This window comes from Grampus griseus, assembly GCF_964374135.1.
Source record: "Grampus griseus genome assembly, chromosome: 16".
NCBI lineage: Eukaryota > Metazoa > Chordata > Mammalia > Artiodactyla > Delphinidae > Grampus > Grampus griseus.
In genome coordinates, this window is record NC_139010.1 from 2,516,376 (window position 1) to 2,541,347 (window position 24,972).

General features: G+C 39.2%; 1 protein-coding gene across 1 annotated transcript in view; it reads right to left on the minus strand.

Moving 5' to 3' along the window:
• Positions 1–24,972, minus strand: part of FMN2 (formin 2) — a gene marked incomplete at its 5' end in the record, with an annotated part of 310,722 nt that overhangs the window by 93,748 nt on the left and 192,002 nt on the right. Inside the window, one exon of the mRNA XM_082674275.1 lies at positions 21,537–21,598. Within this exon, the coding sequence (XP_082530401.1) occupies positions 21,537–21,598 (62 nt within the window). The remainder of the gene's footprint in view (positions 1–21,536; positions 21,599–24,972) is intronic.

The window sequence follows — 24,972 nt, forward strand, 5'->3', positions numbered from 1 at the left end:
GAAAAGGGGCAAACGACGTGGACCTCACCAAAGAGAACACACAGAAGACAAACACATGAAAAGACGATCATTTGCCATTAGGAAAATGCAAATTAAAATCGCAGTGAGATATTACCATACACCTACCTACTACAACAGCTAAAACTTAAAAGATGGTGACAGCACCAAGGATGCAGCAAAATTAGATCTCTCCCATATTGCTTCTGAGGACGTTCTGGAGAATAGTTTGGCAGCTTCCTAAAAATACATTCTAAATATACATTTAACATATGCCGGCATTTATCGCAAAGATGAGAAAGCTCATAACCACACCAAAAACTTAATGTATATGAATATTCATAGGAGTTTTATTTGTAATAGCCAAAACCTGAAAACCCAAATGTCCCTCAATGTAGGAAACAAATTTGGAGTGTTCACACCATGGAGTACTATTCAACAATGGAAAAAAATAAGCTTTTGATACACTCAACACTTGGATGGATCTCAAGGGAATTATACTGAGTGAAAATAAGCCAATATCAAAAGGTTACAGGTTACATCCTATATGATTCCATTTATATAACACTCAAAATGACAAAATTACAGAGATGGAAAACAGAATAGTGACTGCCAGGGATTAGGAATGGGGAAACGGGTCTGTGCGGAGGTGGAACAATTCTGTATCTTTTTTTTTTTTTTTTTTGGCTGTGCCGCAGGGATTGTGGTATCTTACTTCCCCAATCAGGGACCAAACCTGGGCCCTGGCAGTGAAAGCACCGACTCCCAACCACTGGGCCACCAGGGGATTCCCAACAATTTTGTATCTTGATTGTAGTAATGGTTACACAAATCAACACATGTGATAAAACTGTACAGAACTACACACACATAGAAACATGTGCATGCACGCACGCACACACACACACAAAGGAGTGCATGAGGGACCAGCAAAATCGAAAAAAAGGTCTATGGGTCACACCAATGTCAATTTCCAGATTTTAACACTGTACTACACTTTTGTAAGATCTTATCACTGGGGAAAACTGGATGAAGGCTAAACAGGGCCTCTGTGTACTCTGTATGTTGTATCCAGTGAATCTGCAGTTATTTCAAAATAAAAACTTAAAAGAAAAAATCAACACAGCCCACTGCTCATCTGTTCCTTTATGTCCCCAAATACGTTCCTCCTTTGAATATTCAATCTTGGTCCAAACACCCAGGAAAGAAGCGGACTTCGGTCTCTCCCCTCCCTCATCCTGTTAGGCAACACTTCCTAGCTCATCAGTCCTGAAAAAACCTCAGGAGCAGACTTCCCCCTCTCCCATCTCAATGCCACATCCATCCCTGTCAATCTCAGCCCCTCCCAAATCCCATTCCAACTCTCCTGTGGGCTTCCTTCCTCCAACACAAAATTCCTCACCCCATATCACTCTGCTCCACCTGCTGGGAAAGTCCTCATCTCTACTCTCAAGCTTATAAGAACATCTGCAAACAGGCCCAAACCTTGCCTCACTACGAAGATTACTCAGGGTTCCTTAAATCAAGTAACTGTCACCTCTTCAGCAACTGTCCTGTTCTTTCCACAGAACTCTGTCCCAGCACTTGTCACCTTAGCCTGTAACTATTTAGTTACGTACCTGACCCCCAGTGTCTGATTTAGCAACCATCCAATGGTTAGTTCCTCTCATTTTATTTGAATAAAAAATATGCATGTTAGATACATTATAAATAAAATATCCTTTTCTGTGTTGGACTAGGGACGTCTCAGCAATTTCAAGGGGAAATGCTTCTGTATTATTAACGACCACTTAAAATATACTTTTTACACATTACACATTCAAGACTTTATGGGTGGTCCCTATACTATTTGTTGACTTGTATTTCCTCTAATCATAAAAACTAGCTTTTCAAGAGATATACTTTATATAGTCCACAGACTAACATACTACAGTCCAACAGATCTTTCCTCCCAGGTAAAACAAACAACTGGAATTTCGTTAAATGCCAAGGGCTGAGGGGAATTTACAAAATGATGGTCAAGGACACATAGCAATGGTGGTCATAGACACATAGCAATCTCAAGTTGTATGTCAAGGGCTGAATGGCTCTTCAGGGGGCCTGAGATAACACTTAACCATATATTGGCAAATCACCATATACTGGTAAGTAAACAAAGATTTCAGAGCCAAATATATATCTGGAATCATTCAACTTCCTAAATGTCAACTGAAAAAAACCCCTACACAACCTAAAAGTTGAGGATTATGTTTTAATCGGGGACCTTAATGAGGACTCTAGCCCAGGATATAGCCTCTCAGATACTCTGAGAGTATGCCGGGCCTCTCAGATAAATGCCGGCATATGTTAAATGTATATTTAGAATGTATTTTTAGGAAGCTGCCAAACTATTCTCCAGAACGTCCTCAGAAGCAATATGGGAGAGATCTAATTTTGTTCCAAAGAAGTAAGGGGCTTTTTGCTGAAGAAAGAAAACAAAAAAAACACGTAGTTGAACATCAAAACATTACTGCTAAACACAAAAAACAGACATCTCAAGTTAATGATGTTAGTGCTTTTCTGTGTATGGGAGGATGCCAGAGGCTAGGCCCATTGAAATTATTCCTTTGATGTGAACCTCAGCCATCTGGGGCCAGTGTCCTATTTTTCTCCACCCTAAATGTCGGGGGCAGCCACTGTGGCTGATGGCTTGACGGTGGGCAACATTCTTTGCTTACTGGAATGGCAGGAGACACTTTTTTTTCCCCAAAATTCAGTGAAGGAAAATGATAGGAATTTTACATCCTTATGAAGAGATTTGACTACTCCTTTAATTGATTAATTGCTGAGCTAAATGCTAGTTATCGCAATCATGGGCAACAAGGAGGGAAGGATGATGGACCCCTCAAGCAGAATGTCAAAACCATCCAATGTTATTCCTGTTCATGAATAATTTCAAGTCAGTTCTCTGCTTTGGAGTAACCAAGGCTCTTAGCAGGTACCTACAACAATCAACACTTGCTACCACTGAAATATCTCTACCTTATATGACCATTCACAGGCCAAACCTGCAACTCTTCTACAAAAACTATTACATTCCTAGTCTAAGTACACTCCTTTATCATCAGCAGAAAAAGGGATTTAAAGAAGGTATAGCCCCTGAGAAAACCATAATTCAAAAACAGTCATGTACCACAATGTTCATTGCAGCTCTATTTACAATAGCCTGGACATGGAAGCAACCTAAGTGTCCATCATCAGACGAATGGATAAAGAAGATGTGGCACATATATACAATGGAATATTACTCAGCCATAAAAAGAAATGAAATTGAGTTATTTGTAGTGAGGTGGATGGACCTAGAGTCTGTCATACAGACTGAAGTCAGAAAGAGAAAAACAAATACCATATGCTAACACATATATATGGAATCTAAAAAAAAAAAAAAAAAAAAAGTCATGAAGAGCCTAGAGGCAGGACGGGAATAAAGACGCAGACCTACTAGAGAATGGACTTGAGGACACGGGGAAGGGTAATCTGGGACGAAGTGAGAGAGTGGCATGGACATATATACACTACCAAATGTAAAATAGATAGCTAGTGGGAAGCAGCCACATAGCAAAGGGAGATCATCTCGGTGCTTTGTGACCACCTAGAGTGGTGGGATAGGGAGGGGGGGAGGGAGGGAGACGCAAGAGGGAGGAGATATGGGGACGTATGTATACGTATAACTGATTCACTTTGTTATAAAGCAGAAACTAACACACCATTGTAAAGCAATTATACTCCAATAAAGATATTTAAAAAATAAAATCATATATACTTACAAATAAATAAATTACATATATATGTAATTTATATTTTTATATATATATATATATATATAATAAAAGAAGGTACAGCAAAGATTTATGGCACCAGCTTGGCATGAACATTCATCGTGGTTGCTAGCCAACGGCACCATTTCTCTAATGCCTGCCTGCTATCACGGCAAATTGCTGGGAAAGGTTTAATGTATGTGTGTCAGGAGAGACTTCCCCCGAGGAGAGCTGAATAGTCTGTAATTGGACGAGAATTTCTCAGGGAAGTGTGAACTCTGGCAAAGGCATAACACAGCAATCATCCCTCTATTCTTGTCTTTCAAGCAGTACCTGTGCTCCCAGCTACAGACATGCCACATCTCCCCTCCCCAAACCCAACAGCCTTCATATCTACTATTTTTTAGGAGATAGGACTTAAAGTGCCTTATGATATATATTGGGATAAACTATTATTTCGTTGAATGTTAACACTTGAATTACTTTATGATTATTAAAAATTTATGCATATTGCACCTACCCCGCAGAAGTATATCCTCCTTGCTGGGGGAGGCTGGGCAGCCATAGGTACCTAGCACATTTCCTAGAAGCAGACTATAGACAAGAGCATAATTGGAAAAGAAAATGTGTAAGCATAAATTATTTTTCAAGGTATTAATATACACTATTATTTCTATATACATTATGTTAAATATTTAATTAAATATTCAATATTATATTTTAATAGGCACAATATACATAGCTTTCCAGAAATGGAGCTACCAGTCATATCTAAGAAAAACCTTACTTGAATTTTAGCAAGTGTTCACCAGTTTGGAAAATCCTATTAGTGGTGATAAAAGTAATTTTAGCTGCTATATTCGAGGCGATTATAAATAAAGGGACAAATATTGGTCTCCTTCATCATACCTTCTGGTTCAATAATTTACAAGCATCATAAAATATTATAGATTACTTTGTTACTTCTACTTTAGAGTGTAGACATTAGACCTTTAAAGTTATATATGTAGAAAAATTTTTATCCATGAATTTCTTCTCAGGATGGTAAAGAAAATGTGGACAAAGAATGTCGCTGCCATTTCAGTAAACAAAGGATGTTGCAGTCATCAAGCTATCCCCACGTGTTCTCCCTGAGGGAACTCAGGATGGAGTACAGCAGGACACTGGCCCTAGGTAGTTAAGGTACACATCAAAGGAATGATTTCCATGAGCCCAGACGCTTGCATCTTCCCATACACAGAAAAGTGCTGAGGTCGTTAACTTGAGATGTCTGTCTTTGTGATTAGCAATAATCTTTTGAAGTTCGACTACATGTTTTTTTCTCCTGTGTATCTTGACTCTTCCCTTAGCTCTTTGGAACAGTCCCTCAGAGTTTTCTGTGAGGCTGTATCCCAGGCTTAAGTCCTCAGTAAGTCTGCCGAATAAAACATAATTCTCAACCTTCAGATTGGGCATATTTTTCAGTCAACAGAAACATAAATATTTGTTAGGAAAAGGAAGCACTGAATGGATAAGATTGAGAATTAACAGCCTGGTCTAAGGGGTACCCATCCAGGATGACTCATCCTTCTGCAGGAAGCTCCCTAAATAAAGAGACTCAAAAAGGAAAGGAAAGGAAAGTGGTAACACCGGAGCCTGTCGAGCAAATGTCGCAACGTGAAGCGACACAGTAAATGTCAAGGGATTACTTCTTGACATTAGTAGTGGGTCTGGTAATGTGAAAAGAGAGGGTGTGTGGGGAAAAGGAGGTCAGGAGCAGAAAGAAGCACCACAGAGTCATGAACACAATCTCTCTAAGGCCCCTCACGGATACACAAGGAAGCCAGTGACCTTGACGCTGCTGGCGAGGTCAACCCAAGCAGCTCCCCTGCTGTGCTTTACGTGCGTGCGAGTGTGAGGGCGGATTCTGTGATGTGGCTCCAGAGACCCGGCTTTCTGTCCCGATGACGAGAAAGCAAGAGTCTTTATTTCAAATGTAAAAGTAAAAACTGACCCCAAATTAACTTTGTTGAACATCTGATCACAGTTCCTCTTTCTCCTTAAAATATATGCCATCATTTAAGTAATGATCAAAACCTCAATGTTTTTAAAAACATTCTGTTTAAGAGAACGTGTAAAAGCTGGTGTTATGTTCACCATAAATAAATGCATTCATTTGATAAATATTTCTTTGTACTGCTTAGTGGGTTCCAAGGGAATATGATACTAAGGGAAAAAAGCAGACACAGAAGTTCCATGATGTTCCATGGAGGGAATGAGAGTAAATCCTGGGAATGTGTGTGGAACGTCCAAGCTAAGTGCTCCAGAGGTGAGTTCTCTCTGCGTTTATAACACGAGGGTTTATGACCCAGAAGAATGACAGAGGGGGAAGGAGGGGATAACAAAGGTTCAGTGATATTCACTAGGATGAGATGGTGAGTAGAAGTTTCCCAACTGAAGGCAGCTTTGTCAGTGCTTGTTCTAGTGGTGGGACCAGGAGGTTTTGAGAAGCAGAGGCCAAGTGGCTGGAGGGCCAACAGCTGGGAGAGCTGTTCTCTAATGAGTCCACCCTTGGATTTCACCAATCAAATTAAAATCTAATCTTAAAGCAAGGTGAAAATGTATGTGAGCATTCCTGTGTCATTCATTACCAGTGAAGTTGTGTTAATCATTCTTTCATTTCCCAGGAATTCACTGGAGACAGTTCATCTAAGAGAAGCACAGTTATCGAAAACTCAGTCGATACCTTTATGATGTGTCAGGCAATGTCACATCCCAGATGAACAGGAAAGAAACATAATTTCTGGATTTTATGAAGTCCATAGCATCAATCTGTAACTGATTCAAGACCTAAAGCTTTTCTTTTTTAATTCTGAAATTCACCTTAAACACATTTATAGTTGAAAATGAGCTACAGGGATTCCAGGAACCAACCCCAAAAAGCAATGAAATATGAGAATATGGTTTTCAAACAGCTCCATGGGGAAAGTCAGTAATCCTCTCACATTTGTTTGAAGAAACTAATGATTAAATGTTGCTAAAAATATGAATCCAGTAAAGACCTCTTGGAAGTGACAGGAACAGACAGTTAATCCAGTTCACTTGCACTAAGGTAACACAGTGCACACCTCTGAGGATGCTCGATCCTGTAAAGTGTGCCGCTTACTTTTCCAGATTGAAGTTTACGGTCTGTCAACCATGACGGTAAGTAAAGATCCCTACCACTGTGCCCATGAAATCCAATCCCAAGAAGTGTAAAGTTAAACCTCTAATTCTTGCTATCTTGCCTGCTTTTTTTTCTCCTTCTAATTGGATTAGAGCTGTTTAATTACAAATGGATGGGGATTTTTTTGTCCTTTTTTCAATATTTTTTCTTGGACTGAACTTCTAATAAGATTCACTTCCAAGGTTTGGTTTTGTCTTACTATTTAAGATTTTTTTTCCTTGACTATGAGATAAAGGGAACTGAATCTAAAACAACAATTCAATTGATAGCTATACAAGGACATTTTTATGGACACATTTCTGAATTGATATTAAATATCTGATTCACTAAATATTTATTCACTAAAATAAGGAATCTACCTCAACTTCTCCTCCATCCCCCCAATCCCCATCCATCACTTCTCACGGGGCCATCTGAGGAGTGTGTACTAGGAATCAGAGTCAACAGATACATTTAACCAACTGTAAATATTACATACTGCTTTTGAAGATATTTTATCCTCAGAACTCAATGGTATTAAATAACCCAAAGTTAACTGGAAAGATTTTTGCTTTTAAAAACTCAACGGGATATACTGTATTTAGTATCTCTGTGGATTCACTAGGTGTTTTGGGTTTTTTTTAACATCTTTATTGGAGTATAATTGCTTTACAAAGGTGTGTTAGTTTTGGCTTTATAACAAAGTGAATCAGCAATACGTATACATATATCCCCATATCTCCTCCCTCTTGCAGTCTCCCTCCCACCCTCCCTATTCCACCCCTCCAAGGGCTCGCAAAGCACCGAGCTGATCTCCCTGTGCCATGCGGCTGCTTCCCACTAGCTAGCTATTTTACATTTGGTAGTGTATATATGTCCATGCCACTCTCTCACTTCGTCCCAGCTTGCCCTTCCCCCTCCCCGTGTCCTCAAGTCCATTCTCTATGTCTGCATTTTTATTCCTGTCCTGCCCTTAGGTTTTTCAGAACCTTTTTTTTTTTTAGATTCCATATATACGTGTTAACATACAGTATTTGTTTTTCTCTTTCTGACTTACTTCACTCTGTATGACAGACTCGAGGTCCATCCACCTCATTACAAATAACTCAATTTTGTTTCTTTTTATGGCTGAGTAATATTCCACTGTATATATGTGCCACATCTTCTTTATCCATTCACCTGTCAATGGACACTTAGGATGCTTCCATGTCCTGGCTATTGTAAATAGAGCTGCAATTAATATTGTGGTGCATGACTCTTTTTGAATTACAGGGTATATGCCCAGTAGTGGGATGGCTGGGTCATATGTAGTTCTATTTTTAGTTTTTTAAGGAACCTCCATACTGTTCTCCATAGTAGCGGTATCAATTTACATTGCTACCAACAGTGCAAGAGGGCCACCTTTTCTCCACACCCTCTCCAGCATTTATTGTTTGTAGATTTTTTGATGATAGCCATTCTGACTGGTATGAGGTGATACCTCATTGTAGCTTTGATTTGCATTTCTCTAATGATTAGTGATGTTGAGCATCCTTTCATGTGTTTGTTGGCAATCTGTATATCTTCTTTGGAGAAATGTCTATTTCAGTCTTCTGCCCATTTTTGGATTGGGTTGTTCGTTTTTTTGATATTGAGCTGAATGAGCTGCTTGTATATTTTGGAGATTAATCCTTTATCAGTTGCTTCATCTGCAAATATTTTCTCTCATTCTGAGGGTTGTCTTTGCATCTTGTTTATGGTTTCCTTTGCTGTGCAAAAGCTTTTAAGTTTCATTAGGTCCCATTTATTTCTGTTTATATTTCCACTTCTCTAGGAGGTGGGTTTAAAAGGATCTTGCTGTAATTTATGTCATAGAGTGTTCTGCCTATGTTTTCCTCTGACAGTTTTATAGCGTGTGGTCTTACATTTCGGTCTTTAATCCATTTTGAGTTTATTTTTGTGTATGATGTTAGCGAGTGTTCTAATTTCATTCTTTTACATGTAGCTGTCCAGTTTTCCCAGAACCACTTATTGAAGAGGCTGTCTTGATTCACTAGGTTTTAATTCCTCAGGAAACAGGTATTGCGCCGTCAGTATTGCTTTTTTGTTTTTTTTTAAATAAATTTATTTATTTTATTTACATTTATTTTTGGCTGTGTTGGGTCTTCTTTGCTGCACATGGGCTTTCTCTAGATGTGGCGAGTGGGGGCTGCTCATTGTTGTGGTTTGCGGGCTTCTCATTGCGGTGGCTTCTCTTGTTGCTGAGCACGGGCTCTAGGAACATGGGATCAAGAGTTGTGGCTCGCTGGCCCTAGAGCGTAGGCTCCATAGTTGTGGCGCACGGGCTTAGTTGCTCTGTGGCATATGGGAACCTCCCGGACCAGGGCTCGAACCCATGTCCCCTGCATTGGCAGGCAGATTCTTAACCACTGTGCCACCGGGAAGCCCAGGTTTGTGGTTTCTGAAATTATGTTGTGGTTAGATTTGGAGACTGCCCCAAATTCATTGACATCTGTAAGAGAAAGCTCCCTGCCAACCATATGCCACCAGAGAGAACAAAGATTACATTCTAAACAAGGCTGCGTAACAAGAACATCCATCTGTTTCACAGAGGTTACATGGTCCAATGACACGGAAGCATCAGGAAAAAGCAAGTATGTATTTATAGCAAAGGATTCAGGTTGGCTACGTTTATTGTTCTCAAGGATAAGCAGTGGAATGCCAAGTAAGAGTGTTACTTTGTACACCTGAAACAAATATCTCAACTACATTTCAATAAAAAATGAAAAGGAAAAAAAAAAGTAAAGTAACTGGTAATAAAAACATTACTCCTCATATATTTAATATATTTTGTTATCAATTAAATAGACATTAGTCTATTTTTTCTTGATAAAACTTAAATATCCCTTTGAATACCATTATTAAACTATTAAGGCAAAATTAAGACTGTATTTAGATACCTTTCAAACAAGATTTCAGACCTGAAATGAGTAATTACAGTTATATCAACACAATAAAGTTTTGAAAGATTTCCAAGGAGTCCCCAAGCCAGACCCAAGAGCACACATCAGTTTTTCCGTTCAGAAGTACCTTCATATGAACAAGACTCATGTCCTATGGAATGACACGTGACATAGGCATTACATGCCAAATAAGAACAAACCTCCCTACTGTCCATGCCAGCTACTGGCTCTGGGCCCTCAGACCCCACTGACCCCATTGACATAGTGGACGGGCCTCAGCACTGTGCCCTTCACCGGGGTGAGCACAATGTTATGCTTTATCAGTAGGGGGTGCTGGAGGCACACAGCAGGAGGAAAGGGGGCTTCTGGTGTGCAGGCATTGGCCTTTTCCTCTCTACCTGTGCACAGATGATCCACAGTGTGGGTGTGTGAGGACATGGGTTGGGTGTCCTCTGGCCGACCGTGACTGCAGCCACAAACCAGAGCACATAGAGCCCCTCGGAGCTTTGCAGTCCTGGCCGAGGTCCCACGACCTCTTCACTCCCCACGTGGACACCAGGCACTGCACACATGCGCCAGCCACGGCTCACCTGGGCCCTGAGCTCTGTTTCCCGGGCTCTCTCAGCGTGGATGCAGCAGGCTCTGGGCTCTGCCTGTGGGGCATCCTGATGCCAGCACGCCTGGCCACAAGCTGTGGCTCACCTGCTGCCCTAAGTTTGTTTTCCACTCACCCAGAGACTGGGGACCAGGTGTGGTCTGGGCAAACCAGGGTGCTGCAGACACACCTAGTCCAGGGAGAAGGTCTCCCTCCAAGTCTCTCCTCGCTTGGGTCCTAGAGCCATCTTCACATCCTTGTACTCTCCCAGCACAGGTTAACCATTCACTATAATAAGTTTCCCTGTTTACTTTACCCTGAGGCTTCTATCCTCTGATTGGACCCGGACTGATAGCACAGCCAATCCCCAGCACCTGACATCCCACTTTCTGCCCTGAAGCAACTAGACTCCTATATCAATTTGAATGAATGAGTAGACAACTCAAACCTAACAGGACCAAGACACATTTTTATTCCCCATCCTTCACCAAACCACTTCAAGGTATCTCTGAATGGCAACTCTATTGTCCAGGCCAAATTCCTAGGGATCCCCCTTCATTCCTCTTTCTCACAGTCTGTATCCAGACCACCAGAACAAAGGCACCAGTCGCCCCCACCAGGAAGCCTACACAACCCACTGAAGCAGCCTTACCCACTGGGAGCAGACACCAAAACAACAGGCACTATGAACCTGCAGCCAGCAAAACAGAGACCCCAAACACAGTAAGTTAAGCAAACAGAGAAATACACACCAGATGAAGGAGCAAGGTAAAAACCCACCAGACCAAACAAATGAAGATGAAATAGGCAGTCTACCTGAAAAAGAGTGAAGAGTAATGATAGTAAAGATGACCCAAAATCTTGCAAATAGAATGGAGAAAATGCAAGAAACGTTTAATAAGGAAGTAGAAGAACTAAAGAGAAAACAAACAATGAAAAGCAACACAATAAATGACATTAAAAATTCTCTAGAAGGAATCAATAGCAGAATAACTGAGGCAGAAGATCGGATACGTGACCTGGAAGATAAAATAGTAGAAATAACTACTGCAGAGCAGAATAAAGAAAAAAGAATGAAAAGAATTGAGGACAGTCTCAGAGACCTTTGGGACAACATTAAATGCACCAACATTCTACTTATGGGGGTTCCAGAAGAAGAAAAGAAATAGAAAGGGACTGAGAAAATACTTGAAAATACTTGAAATACTTCTTTCCCTAATATGGGAAAGAAGATAGTTAATAAAGTCCAGAAAGCACAGAGAGTCCCATACAGGATAAATCCAAGGAGAAACATGCCAAGACACATATTAAACTATCAAAAACAGAAACACGCCAAGGCACATATTAAACTATCAAAAATTAAATACAAAGAAAAAATATTAAAAGCAGGAAGGGTAAAATAACATACAAGGGAATCCCCATAAGGTTAACAGCTGATCTTCAGCAGAAACTCTGCAAGCCAGAAGGGAGTGGCAGGACATATTTAAAGAGATGACGGGGAAAAACCTACAACCAATATTACCCAGCAAGGATCTCCGATTTGATGGAACAATTAAAAGCTTTACAGACAAGCAAAAGTTAAGAGAATTCAGCACCACCAAACCAGCTTTACAACAAATGTTGAAGGACCTTTTCTAGGCAGGAAACACAAGAGAAGGAAAAGACATACAATACCAAGCCCAAAACAATTAAGAAAATGGTAAAAGGAATATACATATCAATAACTACCTTAAATGTAAATGGATTAAATGCTCCAACCAAAAGACAGAGACTGGCTGAATGGTTACAAAAACAAGACCCGTATATATACAGTCCAAAAGAGAACCACTTCAGACTTATGGACACATACAGACTGAAAGAGAGGGGATGGAAAAAGACATTCCATGCAAATGGAAATCAAAGCAGAGCTGGAGGAGCAATACTCATATCAGATAAAATAGACTTTAAAATAAAGACTATTACAAGAGACAAAGAAGGACACTACATAATGATCAAGGGAGCAATATTTATAAACTGTATAAATATATACAAATTATAACAATTGTAAATATTTATGCACCCAACATAGGAACACTTCAATGCATAAGGCAAATGCTAACAGCCATAAAAGGAGAAATCAGCACTAACATAATCATAGTAGGGGACTTTAACACCTAAATTTCACCAATGGACAGATCATCCAAAATGAAAATAAATAAGGAAACACAAGCTTTAAATGATACATTAAACAAGATGGACTTAATTGATATTTATACGACATTCCATTCAAAGAAAACAATACAGTTTCTTCTCAAGTCTTCATGGAACATTCTTCAGGAAAGATCATATCTTGGGTCAAGCCTTGGTAAATTTAAGAAAGTTGAAATCATATCAAGTATGTTTTCTGACCACAATGCTATTAGACTAGATATCAATTACAGGAAAAAAAATATGTAAAAAATACAAACACATGGAGGCTAAACAATACACTACTTAAGTACCAAGAGATCACTGAAGAAATCAAAGAGAAACAAATGACAATGAAAACACGACGACCCAAAACCTAAGGGATGCAGCAAAAGCAGTTCTGAGAGGGAAGTTTATAACAATACAATACTACCTCAAGAAACAAGAAAAATCTCAAATAAGCAACTTAACTTTAAACCTAAAGCTATTAGAGAAAGAAGAACAAAAGAACCCCAAAGTTAGCAGAAGGAAAGAAATGATAAAGATCAGATAAGAAATAAAAGAAAAATAAATTAAGGAAACAATAGCAAAGATCAATAAAACTAAAAGCTGGTTCCTTGAGAAGATAAACAAAATTATAAACAATTAGCCAGACTCATCAAGAAAAAAAGGGAGAAGACTCAAATCAATAGAATTAGAAATGAAAAGGGAGAAGTAACAACTGACAATGCAGAAATACAAAGGATCATGAGAGATTCCTACAAGCAACTATATGCCAACAAAGTGGACAACCTGGAAGAAATGGATAAATTCTTTGAAAAGCACAACCTTCCTAGACGGACCAGGAAGAAATAGAAAATATAAACAGACCAATCACAAGCACGTAAATTGAGACTGTGATTAAAAATCTTCCAACAAACAAAAGTCCAGGACCACATGGCTTCACAGGTGAATTCTATCAAACATTTAGAGAAGAGCTAACACCTATCCTTTTCAAACTCTTCCAAAATACAGCAGAGGGAGGAACACTCCCAGACTCATTCTACGAGGTCACCATCACCCTGATACCAAAACCAGACAAAGATGTCACAAAGAATGAAAATTACAGGCCAATATCACTGATGAACATAGATGCAAAAATCCTCAACAAAATACTAGCTAACAGAATCCAACAGCACATTAAAAGGAGCATACATCATGATCAAGTGGGGTTTATTCTATGAATTCAAGGATTCTTCAATATAAACAAATCAATCGATGTGATAAACCATATTAACAAATTGACTGAAAAAAACCATATGATCATCTCAATAGATGCAGAAAAAACTTTTGACAAAATTCAACACCGATTTATGACAAAAACCTTCCAGAAAGTAGGCACAGAGGGAACTTTCCTCAACATAATAAAGGCCATATATGACAAACCCACAGCCAACATCGTTCTCAATGGTGAAAAACTGAAACCACTTCCACTAAAATCAGAAACAAGAGAAGGTTGCCCACTCTCACCACTATTATTCAACATAGTTTTGGAAGTTTTTGCCACAGTAATCAGAGAAGAAATAAAAGGAATCCAAATCGGAAAAGAAGAAGTAAAGCTGTCACTCTTTACAGATGACATGATACTATACATAAAGAGTCCTAAAGATGCTACCAGAAAACTACTAGAGCTGATCAACGAATTTGGCAAAGTAGCAGGATACAAAATTAATGCACAGAAATCTCTTGCATTCCTATACACTAATGATAAAAAATCTGAAAGAGAAATTAAGGAAACACTCTCATTTACCATTGCAACAAAAAGAATAAAATACCTAGGAATAAACCTACCTAAGGAGACAAAAGACCTGCAGAAAACTATAAGACACTGACGATAGAAATTAAAGATGATACAAACAGATGGAGAGATATACCATGTTCTTGGATTGGAAGAATCAACATTGTGAAAATGACTATACTACCCAAAGCAATCATCTACAGATTCAATGCAATCCCTATCAAATTGCCAATGGCATTTTCCCAGCACTAGAACAAAAAATTTCACAATTTGTATAGAATCACAAAAGACCCCGAATAGTCAAAGCAAACTTGAAAAAGAAAAATGGCGCTGGGGGAATCAGGCTCTCTGACTTCACACTCTACTACAAAGCTACAGTAATGAAGACAGTATGGCACTGGCACAAAAACAGAAATATACATCAATAGAACAGGATAGAAAGCCCAGAGATAAACCCATGCACATATGGTCATCTTATTTTTGATAAAGGAGGCAAGAATATACAATGGAGAAAAGACAGCCTCTTCAATATATGGTGCTGGGAAAACTGGACAGCTACATGGAAAAGAATGAAATTAGAAAACTCCCTAACACCATACACAGATATAAACTCAAAATGGATTAAGGACCTAAATGTAACGCCAGACACTGTAAAACTCTTAGAGGAAAACATAGGCAGAACACGGTATGACATAAATCACAACAAGATCCTTTTTGACCCACTTCCTAGAGAAATGGAAATAAAAACAAAAATAAACAAATGGGACCTAATGAAACTTAAAAGCTTTTGCACAGCAAAGGAGACCAAAAAGAAGACGCAAAGACAACCCTCAGAATGGGAGAAAATATTTACAAATGAAGCAACTGACACAGGATCAAACTCCAAAATTTACAAGCAACTCATGTAGCTCAATATCAAAAAAACAAATAACCCAATCCAAAAATGGGCAGAAGACCTAAACAGATATTTCTCTAAAGAATATATACAGATTGCCAACAAACACATGGAAGAAAGCTCAACAGCACTAATCATTAGAGAAATGCAAATCAAAACTACAATGAGGTATCACCTCACACCAGTCAGAATGGCCATCGTCAAAAAATCTACAAACAATAAATGCTGGCGAGGATGTGGAGAAAAGGGAACCCTCTTGCACTGTTGGTGGGAATATAAATTGATACAGCCACTATGGAGAGCAGTATGGAGGTTCCTTAAAAAACTACAAATAGAACTACGATACGACCCAGCAATCCCACTACTGGGCATATACCCTGAGAAAACCATAGTTCCTAAAGAGTCATGTACCACAATGTTCATTGCAGCTCTATTTACAATAGCCAGGACATGGAAGCAACCTAAGTTCCCACTGACAGATGAATAGATAAAGAAGATGTGGCACATATATACAATGGAATATTACCTCGCTATAAAATGAAATGAAATTGAGTTATTTGTAGTGAGGTGGATGGACCTAGAGTCTGTCATACAGAGTGAGGTAAATCAGAAAGAGAAAAAGAAATACCGTATGCTAACACATATATATGGAATCTAAAAAGAAAAAAAAAAAAAGAATGGTTCTGAAGAACCTAAAAGCAGGGCAGGAATAAAGATGCAGACGTAGAGAATGCACTTGGGGATGGGGGAGGGGGAAGGGTAACCTGGGACAAAGTGAGAGAGTGGCATGGACTTATAAATCCTGCCAAATATAAAATAGATAGCTAGTGGGAAGCAGCTGCAAAGCCCAGGGTGATCAGCTCGGTGCTTTGTGACCACCTAGAGGGATGGGGTAGGGAGGGTGGGAGGGAGACGCAAGAGGGAGGAGATATGGTGATATAAATATATGTATAGCTGATTCACTTTGTTATAAAGCAGAAACTAACACATCACTTTAAAGCAATTATTCTCCAATAACGATGTTTAAAAAAAATTGGCGGGGATTTGAAATAGATGTAGAATCAAGCAGTATGACAATAAAAGTCAAAGGTGAAAGAAGTACGTAGTGCTAAAGTATTCTTAGGTTCTATCATTCCTGCAGAAATAGAAAAGTGAAATATTCTGGTATTATTAACGAAGTGGTTAAGAATTATTTGTGTAAGACTGTGATAAATCAGGAATGATTTTAATCTCTAAGGGAACAATCTTTAAAAGTTAAATGGATAAGACACAAGCTAATATATGGTAATGTTTTTAAATAGGGAACAAAAATGATTAAACCCAAATAAAACATAGAAGGGAAGAAATGTTATACTATAGAAACAAACGTTTGTATAAAATGAAAGATGATATAGCTATACTACTCAGACACTTTAAGGCTATAAACATTAGAGATGAAGACAAAATGCATCATCATGATTAAGCTGTCAATCCAACAGGAAGATATGAATCCTAAATCTCTATTTGTCAAAGAGTCAAACTTCACAATATGTAGAGCCAAATTTGACAAAATGTAGACTTGAGGATTCCATATTTGTAATGTGAGATTTTAACAAACCTTCCCCACTGCTAAAAAAATAAATCAGTAACGACAGAGACTTTAACTACATGATTACCAAACTTGATGTAATTGATTTTATATATATATATATGGACGGACTACTGTACTGTATTTAAAGATGTATGTGAGGCCACTCTCACTTTCTGAGACAGACCACATTCTGTCTTTGGAATATGTATCTGTCTAAATAAACCTGATTTCACCTTAAAAAAAAAAAAAGAAAGAAAGCAACATTACTTTTTTTTTTGCGGTACCCGGGCCTCTCACTGTTGGGGCCTCTCCCGTTGCGGAGCACAGGCTCCGGACGCGCAGGCTCAGCGGCCATGGCTCACGGGCCCAGCCGCTCCGCGGCATGTGGGATCCTCCCGGACCGGGTCACAAACCCGTGTCCTCTGCATCGGCAGGCGGACTCTCCACCACTGCACCACCAGGGAAGCCCGCAACATTACTTTTTACAGTGATCGTTCTAAAAAGTATAGCATTTGAAATAGCGATAGTCACCATATTAATCTCTTTCATTGATAAAACCACACCAAGAGCAAAAATAGAATTCTCAGGTCATTCTTTAATTAATTAGTAATTATTTTTAATATTATATATAAGCCATAATGCTAAACATGGAATATGAAAATCCTGATAAGGAATTTATAGTTAAGTTAAAAGATAATACATATGCACACATAACAATAATATAAATCAAAAAGAGGCAAGTGCCCAAGAAAAGAAGATATAAAGCACAACAAAACTCCAAGGCTGTCCTGCCTACAAAGGACATTATTGGAACAACCAGCAAAGCACTGGGATCTGAGGGTTAGATGACAGCAGTATATCAATGTCAATTTCATAATGGTGCTGGTTGCATTGTGGTTAAGTGTGTGCTACATTGTAGGAAATATACACTAAAGTATTGAGGGACTATCAAGCATAATGTTGACAATTTATTTGCAAATGATACAGAAGAATTGTTCTTCATAGTATACCTGCAACTTTATTGTACCTCTGAGACTGTTTCAAAAGAAAAAAATTCAAATTTTTAAATGATGATTGTAAACAAAGTGGTATCATTCTAAATTTAACAAAAGTTTTAAAAATGTATTCCCTGTTAATTCATGTTGCCTATAAACACACGGGTATTTACTCTGCTTCGTTCGGCAAAATCTTCAGACCCTCGAGGGGAAGGTCCAGTTTTAATTTAACTTACATACTGCACAACCTTTGTTACCTTCAATCCTACCAGCCTTAGAGACAGTTATTTGCTGTTTGACAATGTTAGATATTTTAAGTTCTGTGCCCACATTTATTTTTATTAAAAAAAAATCATAATAGTGTTGAATGGCCTAGAAACTTCTTTTTACATCCAACAAAAAGTTGATGTTCTCCTTATGAATTATTAGAAACCTTATTTAAACATGAGGAAACTGAAGCTGAAGAAGCATCAATAAGTCACTGGAGGTGTCCATGAGCTTGTGGTGCTGGAATCTGGGCCACGTTCCTCTGACTTTTCACCTGAGTTCCCTCCATCACACAGTGTGTCCTTGCTCCTCCTGGAAGGTCCTGTCCAGTTCCCCCTGAGAGTCAGGAAATTCTGTGCCTCAGAGCACAGTCATCAGGAGGGGACCAGGGTCACCCCCAGTGCTGAGCTGACAACCTCTCTGGGTCAGTTCCCTCTTTTCTAACAATAGTACTTCTTCCTCCTACCCCCTAAGTCGGGAGTAAGGCACTTGGAGGATTAAATATAACGCACTTAGATCAGTGCTTGGTGTATAATAAACATGAGATTATTACTATTCTAAACATCATATACCCTGATTTTTAAATGATCATGGCTCTTTTAGGAACTTAAACAACTGGAACGAAGGGATTTGAACAAATGCATTTTTCACTACTAGGGAATATGTATCTCAATTTTCTCTTAATTTAGGGGGAGTACCTTGGTTTGCTAGAAACATATTCATCATCTAACTGGAGAAGCCTTCATCCACCACTGTTGTCTGTCAGTCAGAAAGTAACAGATATGTCTCAGTCTTCATCTCTAGAAAACTGAAGACCCTTATATGCCAATAGGTCCCTGGAAGTCTACCCTTAATGACCCAGAATTCTAAAAACATGTAAAAATTTTAAACTTTCATTTACCCTTTTCAAAGTTTCAACCATTCCACGTCTCACCACTTTTTGTGTAGAGCAGGTTACAGTAAGCTACCACACCCACCTAAAAAGAATCACTCATTACTTTGCACGTTCAGTCCTGTTATCACAAAGAAGTAAAAATAGAACAAACATGTTCAATATGGATCCTTACTCATGATGCTATCAGTCAGTCTGAAGAGGCAAAAAGTATTTGAAAACCATATAACAGGAAGTCCAAAGAGGTCTTAGAACCAAGCCTACCAGCAGATTCCACTCATCAATTCATATATATATATTCATTTAATGTTTACTGAATACTTTCTAAGTGCCCAATACTACCTAAATCTAAGTGCTGGGGATGTTGTCGTGGACAAAAGAAATAGTTCTGCCTTCTTTGGACCTGTATTTTAATGGATGTTACTCAGGAATTAGCATGAGTTCTGTCTGTATACAAGGCATATACAATTATCTATTATTTGTAATGGGTGCTTTAAGCTCTCCTACTGAAGATGGTGATCAAAACAATCCGGCCCATTCGTACCGAAACTAGTATCACTGTGAACCACTCCCACCAAAAAGTGACTGTTTTCCTGACACAGTGGAAGTCTGAACCATCAAATTTAAAGACATCAACAATATAAAGAAAACCACAAGTGTAACCAGTGCCATATGGTACTGGTTCTCCTTTCACGGGGTATGACAGTAAGAAATTCTGGGTAGCTATCTGGTTTGTCCAGAGTCAGAAATTTATATTTTGTGAAAGTAATTTACTTTGAAAGGCTAAAAACTCCCAAATAAAATACTCTAAATCACTGCAAAATAAACTTCCCTCATAAATATAGTTGTCCCCAATGTTCTCTATTTTTTCTGTATATGTTTCTGCACATGGATATACCAGCTTAAAATAAAACGTTCATGTGTCTTCATATAATATACAGACATGTATCTTATGTATCTACATAAACGCATGTACACAGTATATGGAATGTGTGCACGAGATACAAGTTGACACCCACACTGACATCACACCGTTAAGACCTGTTGAAGGCATTACTCTCCCTGGTGTTTCCTCCTTTCTTCCACCTGGTTCTTGGTTGAGAGAGGGCTGGCAGGAAACACTCGAGGGAAATGAAAGCTCTCTGTACCTCCAAATGGTTCCATTTTTTCCAGTTTCCATCATGTACTGAGTACCAGGTAACAAAACACTCACGCCCTCCCTCTCTGCCTCACGATCGAGTCACATGCCTGCAGCCACGATGGGGACCAGGCGCCAGCGCTACATCACCCATGGACTGCGTGATACACCAGGAGAAATCCCAGCCTCAAAGGGACACCACATGGACGCACGCTTTAAAAGTACCAAATCCAAAAAAAAAAAAAAAAAAAAGTACCAAATCCAAGAACGGACAAGCAGCTGGAACACACTCTCCTCAAGGGAGTAGTCAGAGACGGGGGTCTGACTCCTGCCCACCAGACGTGTCTCCAGAGCCAGAAATTACTTGACTGGGTACAGAAAAGCCCAGGACCAACCAAGACCAGGCCCCAGAGAGCACAGAGGTTTAAATACCAGCCAGACCACAGGCAAGAACAGAAACAAAATGAAAAAAATAGGGGCACACGGAGACTTTCTCCCAGATACAATCCAGCACACTGAAGAGAGAATCTCTTTCTCACTACGTGAACCAATGTCATTTAATGCTGTGCCCCAGCTACAGCCATTTCATGCAGCCCTGCCCGGACTGCACTTCTGAGAGCACCATGCCCAGGTCATTCTCCTCATTCCTGTTCCCTGCCAACTTCTTAAGTGAAAGTGCTACTAGAAGAAAGACACGATGTCCTGCCACTCAGTGAATGAAACTCCGGCAGATAGAGAAACAGAGTCAGAATGAATTAAATCCCAGGCTCAGCACCAACACGGCCTGTGTGACTTTGGGCAGGTCGTGTGGACGCTCCATGCCAAGTTTCCTCATCTGCAAAATGGGTAGTAATAGCAGCTACTGATAGTTTCCATGTGAAGATTAAATGCATCAGCACGTCACACTATACTCCTCTCAAATTAGCGTCCGCCTAAGTACTGATTATATTTCAAAAGAGGGAATCTGAAAGACCTCATGTACAACATGGTTTGAATCACAATTTTTTTTTTACATCTTTATTGGAGTATAATTGCTTTACAATGGTGTGTTAGCTTCTGCTTTATAACAAAGTGAATCAGTTATACATATACATATGTCCCCATATCTCTGCCCTCTTGCGTCTCCCTCCCTCCCACCCTCCCTATTTTAAAACTATGAGACCACACATTTATTCAATATTTTCCTAGAAATTATTTTTACAAACCCATAGTTATGTAAATTCAGTGCCCCTGGAACAAATTTCCTCAGAGGACATGGAAGCAACGAGCCTGGACGTGTATGTTGTTACATCCTCACACATAAAATTTCCCTGTTACTCACATTCTCATAGAGAGCTTGAAGGGTCTCCAGGTCAACCACGGAATTGTCCAAGTTCACCACAGCTGCGTAAAAAAGACAAAAGAAAGAATATAAATTGCCATAAGCCAGCTGTGAAAAGCTCCAACCACCTCAAACAATAGTGACCTTCCACAGAGTGGAGTTCATACCCGGCAGGCAGAGGGTAGGGGCTCTGCCTTCACTGCAGCCTCCTGTCGGGCCACCCCCCAGGCCGAGCTGGCATTTCAATGGGTCAGGTGTCAAGTGTCAAAGCTTTCACACGCTCCACAAATACAAAATCCCAGGAAGAGGGCCCAATGGTCACAGAGAAACTGTGAGTCTGTCTCTTTCATGACTCACCTGAATGAATTTGAAAAATCTGCTTAATACCAGAAAAATAGGCAAATCACTCATGTTACTGCCACATCCTGTTTTTTGTTTGTTTGTTTGTGGTACGCGGGCCTCTCACTGTTGTGGCCTCTCCCGTTGCGGAGCACAGGCTCCGGACGCGCAGGCTCAGCGGCCATGGCTCACGGGCCCAGTCGCTCCGTGGCATGCGGGATCCTCCCGGACCGGGGCACGAACCCGTGTCCCTTGCCTGCATCGGCAGGCGGACTCTCAACCACTGCGCCACCAGGGAAGCCCACACATCCTGGTTTTACACCAATAAATGTAAATATCTGCCAATTTATGTAAAGACGTTTGACAAAGGTTAAATCTAATCCCTAAACTGGTAGACTAATATGGAAACAGCAGGTGCATTTCCTGTTGCAACTTTTTAAATTGTTATAATCAAAGGAAAATTCTTTGATTATGGTATTGAGATTGGCACAGATGCATCCTTAAAAATCCATCTTTAATATACAAACTGCCCTGCTTATACAAGGAAGAAGTGGAATGGATAATCAAAAACTGGACATGTGTTCTTAAGTGCGTATTTTGGCCTGGGAAACGTGTTGAATTTTGGAATTGGTGTGTTTTATTACTTAATTTAGGTGTAGGTTAACCAAAAGCATTTTGCATTAGTTGTGCACAAATTAGCTGGAAATGAGGTGAATTTGCTCTGATCAAATATGTGCCAAATAGTCACTGAAGCTGTTGTGGGATTAAAGATTTCTGGGAGAAAAATCACAGAATGGATAATCAAAAAGTGGTTAGACTTACTTTGATAATTGTGGCATTTCACAATGCTTTTTTCCTTAAAGCTTAAAGTACATGACACATTTCTGGCAAAATCCCAAGTAAGAATTAAGAAAGCCAAATTCAATACTGAAACACAGGATGGACAAGAAATCTCACCAAGATAATTTAGCATTTCTGTCTGGAGATGGGAAGTGAGTCCAGATTCACCAAAAAAATATCATATCAACTAGAATATAATACTTCTAGCCTAATAATATTCCACTATCTCAATCTCTAAAAAAATTAGGTCTCAAGTTTAAATCTAAGAATTAAGATTTGCAATCAAATACTTTTTACTCTTTAGACCATATAAGGCAAACATACCACAAACTGTTTAATGTTTCAAAGCAGTAAACCATAGCCCAGCTATGACTAAATTTCAAAAGCTAATTAAAAGGGATTAACAAATGATTTTCACTAGAGGTAATACGGCTAAAAATAATGTAACAAAATACATAAAACTAAAATAAAGATATCATCTTCATGCATGGAATTACCATTTTTAGATTACATTCATGCAGAGTCTAGCCCTTAAGGAGACTCTTAGAGTGAATCCAAAGTTCTCTAACTTTGGAATTCATTAGCTAATAATCCAATATTTCTATATTCCTTGGGAGATACACCGAGAGATCGACAGGAAACTATGGAGGAAATGCTAGTGGTCCACTTAACACAAGGTTTCATTTTCAGAACAAGGAAAAGAAACACAATAAAATCATTCATGCTCAAGTCAAAACTCATAAAAGATACGATTAACCTCTGACTTTATTATTTTAAAACATAGTATTATTTCTACAAGTTTTCCCTACATGAAATGTTACTTGTAAATACACTGAGGTTTCTCATATTTTATCTCATGCAATGTTGCGTGCCAAAGAATATTTTTATAAATGTCACATGGTCCTAAGCAATTCCTCAAAAAGTCCTAATCCATGAAATGTCATTTTTTAACCATCCACAGGAAATCTCAATGGAAAGCAACTCTGCTACTACTTTACCACATAATTTTCCCTTAATTGGCTTCACACGTGAGAAATGAAAGACACAGGGACTAGATGAGGGGAAATATCATTCATTCATGTTTGTTTATAACTTAGTCCTGCCCCTCCTCCTCCTCCCCCCAACCAGCTTAAAAGTTTGGCTCATTTTAGGTTAATATAGAGAGTGATGTCAGCCATTTGTTTAATGTAGTGATGAGATATTTAAAATATGAATCAATTCTTGACAACTAGTCACTTGACCATATGGCAAAAGTGTTAAATATATCTGTACTGGTTAAAAATTGTTTTCAGCTGTAAAAAGGATGTGTGAGTAAATAATGACAAACAAAACTGAGATAGGTTGGTACTGATTCAGGGACTACAAACAGGTTAGGGCCAACATTTTTTTAATGGTCTTTTCCTCAAGTGGAAAAATGGCAGCCATGGCTCCATCGATCACTCTCACATTCCAGGCAAAATGACGAAGGAAGAAAGGAAGCAACAAGAAGGCATGTGTAATGCCTATTCTTAGCAGATGTCTCCTTATGTCTCTCTGGCTAGAGTAGCTTCCCATGATCACCTAGAATTGAGGAGAAGCTGAAAAGTGTAGATAATGTGGACAAACTGCTATCTCTAAGAAAACAGTGTTTTAAAGCTCCAGCTTAAGTAATCTCTGAAACACTCCCTAACTTCCATAGCTCATCCTGACCTTCCCAGCCTCTTGATTCTACCCTTTAATACAAGTCACCTGATACATTTCAGATATTCCCTCTTTTGTATGTATGTGCTCTGTCCCTCCAAGGAGATTTTGAAGAGTGTGATAGCAAGCATGTGTCTTAGGTATCATCAGCTTACGCCAGAGCGTTCCATATATAGTAGAAAATTGAAAAGATTACAGTGCAAAAACCAAAAGTTATTACTGAACCTTCGGAGAGAAGACATAACAGCCAAGCTTAAGAAAGACTCACTAGAAGCCACATATTTGCATTATCAGTTCCATAAATCCACAGAGGCAGCAACACCCAAGAAAGCAAAAGGCAAATACCAGCACGGGTAGCAGTGCTGCTAACACAGTACCACGAGCATAACGGCCCATGTGATGATGAGGGAATCTGGCACTGAGTCCTACAGGGTAAGAGAAAGCTGTTTCTGGGGGAGAGGTCTCCTCTTCCGCTTCACATCTGCATTCTTTGGGGGATGAAAATGGTCAGTGTTTACTCATTCAGGAGTTTCTAGTTCTGTCTTTAACTGTCCTGCCAGGGGATATAAAAAGAAAA